Source organism: Brassica oleracea, unplaced genomic scaffold, assembly GCF_000695525.1.
Source record: "Brassica oleracea var. oleracea cultivar TO1000 unplaced genomic scaffold, BOL UnpScaffold00581, whole genome shotgun sequence".
NCBI classification, from domain to species: domain Eukaryota; kingdom Viridiplantae; phylum Streptophyta; class Magnoliopsida; order Brassicales; family Brassicaceae; genus Brassica; species Brassica oleracea.
This window is the reverse complement of record NW_013617424.1, coordinates 109,550-112,007: the sequence shown is the minus strand read 5'-3', so window position 1 is coordinate 112,007 and position 2,458 is coordinate 109,550. Positions and strand designations below refer to the sequence as shown.

The 2,458-nt window shown below is 39.4% G+C and overlaps 1 protein-coding gene across 1 annotated transcript in view; it reads right to left on the bottom strand.

Annotated features, from left to right (window-relative positions):
- Positions 1 to 895: 895 nt before the first annotated feature.
- The window catches only part of LOC106319741 (F-box protein VBF-like), a 5,591-nt gene continuing 4,028 nt past the window's right edge, over positions 896 to 2,458 (bottom strand). Inside the window, exon 4 of the mRNA XM_013758128.1 lies at positions 896 to 1,375. Within this exon, the coding sequence (XP_013613582.1) occupies positions 976 to 1,375 (400 nt within the window). The 3' untranslated portion in view covers positions 896 to 975. The remainder of the gene's footprint in view (positions 1,376 to 2,458) is intronic.

Genomic DNA, 2,458 nt, shown 5'->3' with positions numbered 1-2,458 from the left:
TTGTGTTTATGTAGTATAACGAAGAACCATGCGTTATTTACTCTAACAATAACGTCTATTGAAATTATAGCTACATTTAACTAAAAAGTGTGGTTGAATGGTACGGCGGACTTGGAAAGGTGTTAAGCAACTCGGTTCGAAACCTACCAAACTTAAATTTACATACTTGTGTGGCCAAGCATTATAAGTATTTAATTCCTACTGCAAACAATTAGATCTGTCTGACGGGATTACGGCCACATTTTGTCTCTGTCGATTTAGACTAATGAGTAGTGATTGCAGTAGTGTATTTTAATTTAATTATGTTCTCTTAGACTAAATTATCTGCCTAAATATAACCACAACTAGGAGTACCTGTTGGAGATGGATTTACATCCTCCTCAAGGCCCGTTAGGCATTGAACTAGACCCATATTGCTAGGAAGCCCTAGGCTTCATGTTTCTATAAATAAGGAGCTATATTCTTATGAGAGAGGATCTTCCCCTCTTCTTAGACTTTAAGAACATATTTTCATAGATATTTTGTATTCTAAGGTTCACTTTGCATCTTTGTAATGAACCTTCAATCAATGAAATCTCTTTTATATTTTTTTTCCTATTTGATTTCATCTAAAGATTTATCCTAAGCCTCAAGAATCTAATTTTTATTCTTAGATTCTTTTATTGTATTGATTCAACAAACACTACCAGCATAAACACCATTTTTGGATCAAACAGTACCTAAAGCTCGAAATTAATGTAAAACTTTAATATATAGGTTGTTGGTTCACTTTATCAAACCTATTGAGAAAATCAAAGATATATTTATACAATTTTTAAAGAAAATTATCACTTTTGAGACTCAACCCCAGAAAGTATATTAGGCTTACGTGCATAATAATGAATAAATAAATCAATTTCTCAACAGACTCTCTACTTCCTTTTATTTTTTATTTGTCTCTCGTACATGATTAAGTTCCGCTACTGAATCACGATCCTAATTCAGAGATTTAGGCCTCACTTCAATACCATCAATCACAATGCCACCTTTAAGTTGATATCCTTTCACCTCTGTGAGACTCATATTGACCTCATCATCCTCTCCTTCTCGTGTCTCAAACTCTCCTAGCTCTATCTCCATCCATCCATCGTCTCTACCTTTGGGCTCCCTCCTTTTCTCGTGATCCGCACCAACCATCCCCACAGTCATCGCCATACGCTCTTCACGGTTTCCATAAAGCAGCCGCTTCATTTGTTGTTTCTTCTCATCCAAGCAACATAGATAAACTTTATTTTTAACAGTTCGACCATTACTAGACTTCATACAAACCTCTGCTGGAACTAGGTCTAGTCCGTAAGCGTGTTTAGACACTTTCACTATGAGATATGCTCCATATCTTGTGTTTAGACAAAACTTGTTCTCTTTTTCTTTTGATTTAGTTTGATCTAACCACGATTGTGCTTTTGATGAACCAGTGTCAATTACAATCGTTGAGCCAAAAAGAAAAAAAAAATCAGAATGGAGAGCAATACAAAGTCTTCAAGTCACGCTTCGAAGCGCAAATTCAAAGTCTCGTGTTTTACTTGCTCAAGTTTAAGTTCCTCGGCAGTCACGGTCCAAGCTTCATCTCCAAGTTGCAGCAGCTTCAAGTTCTCGGCTTGTGCCAAGTTTGCTGACCGGATATGTTGATCTCAACTTCACCGGGCTTTTGATCTCGCCAATAATCGCTTCTCCGATCCACTTCCTGATTCTCTTGGCCATTGCTCCAAGAAGGAGATCTTGAGTTTAGCCAAAACGAGTTCACCGGCAACATCCTTGAAGCTTTCAAGAACATGAAGCCTCTTTTGTTTCTGTACTTATCCAGCAACAGCTTTGTGGATTCGTCAGAAGCAATGAACGCACTGGTCAAGTAATCTATCCTCTCTTGAGAACTGCAACATGGCGATGGCTGATCTCTCAGCTACGGTAAATGGTTTCCATTTCCAGTGAGCCTGTTCAGCATGTAAGAGAATATATGCTTGAAGGACTTATTGCTAGCTGTGAAGAACGGGAGCTTTGTGCACGTCAAAGCTCATAGACGTCCAGAAGCTCAAGACAAGTTCTGTACAAGCCTCAGGAGGTCATTGTGAACCAGCTGCCTCGCCACAAAGACGTCCAGAAGCTCTAGACAAAGCCATCTCGGCATATATATGATCTCTGCAGCCAAGAAGCATACATGTCGTCATGCCTTCACGTCTTCGTCAGCAAGAAGCCGGGTTCACATATTACTGAAACCGTTCTCACGTCTATGCATCTCGTTCTCGTCGGAGCTCAGAGACTTGATCTCGCAAACATCTTACATGCCGACTGCACTAGTCACGGTACACACGATCTCAACGCGAGACTTCGGGTTGGCAATAGTTCGGTAAACGTGTACTTTAGGCACAAGTTTAAAATTGAACTTGCTTTTTATTAGGCACGAGTTTGCGGTCGACTTGCT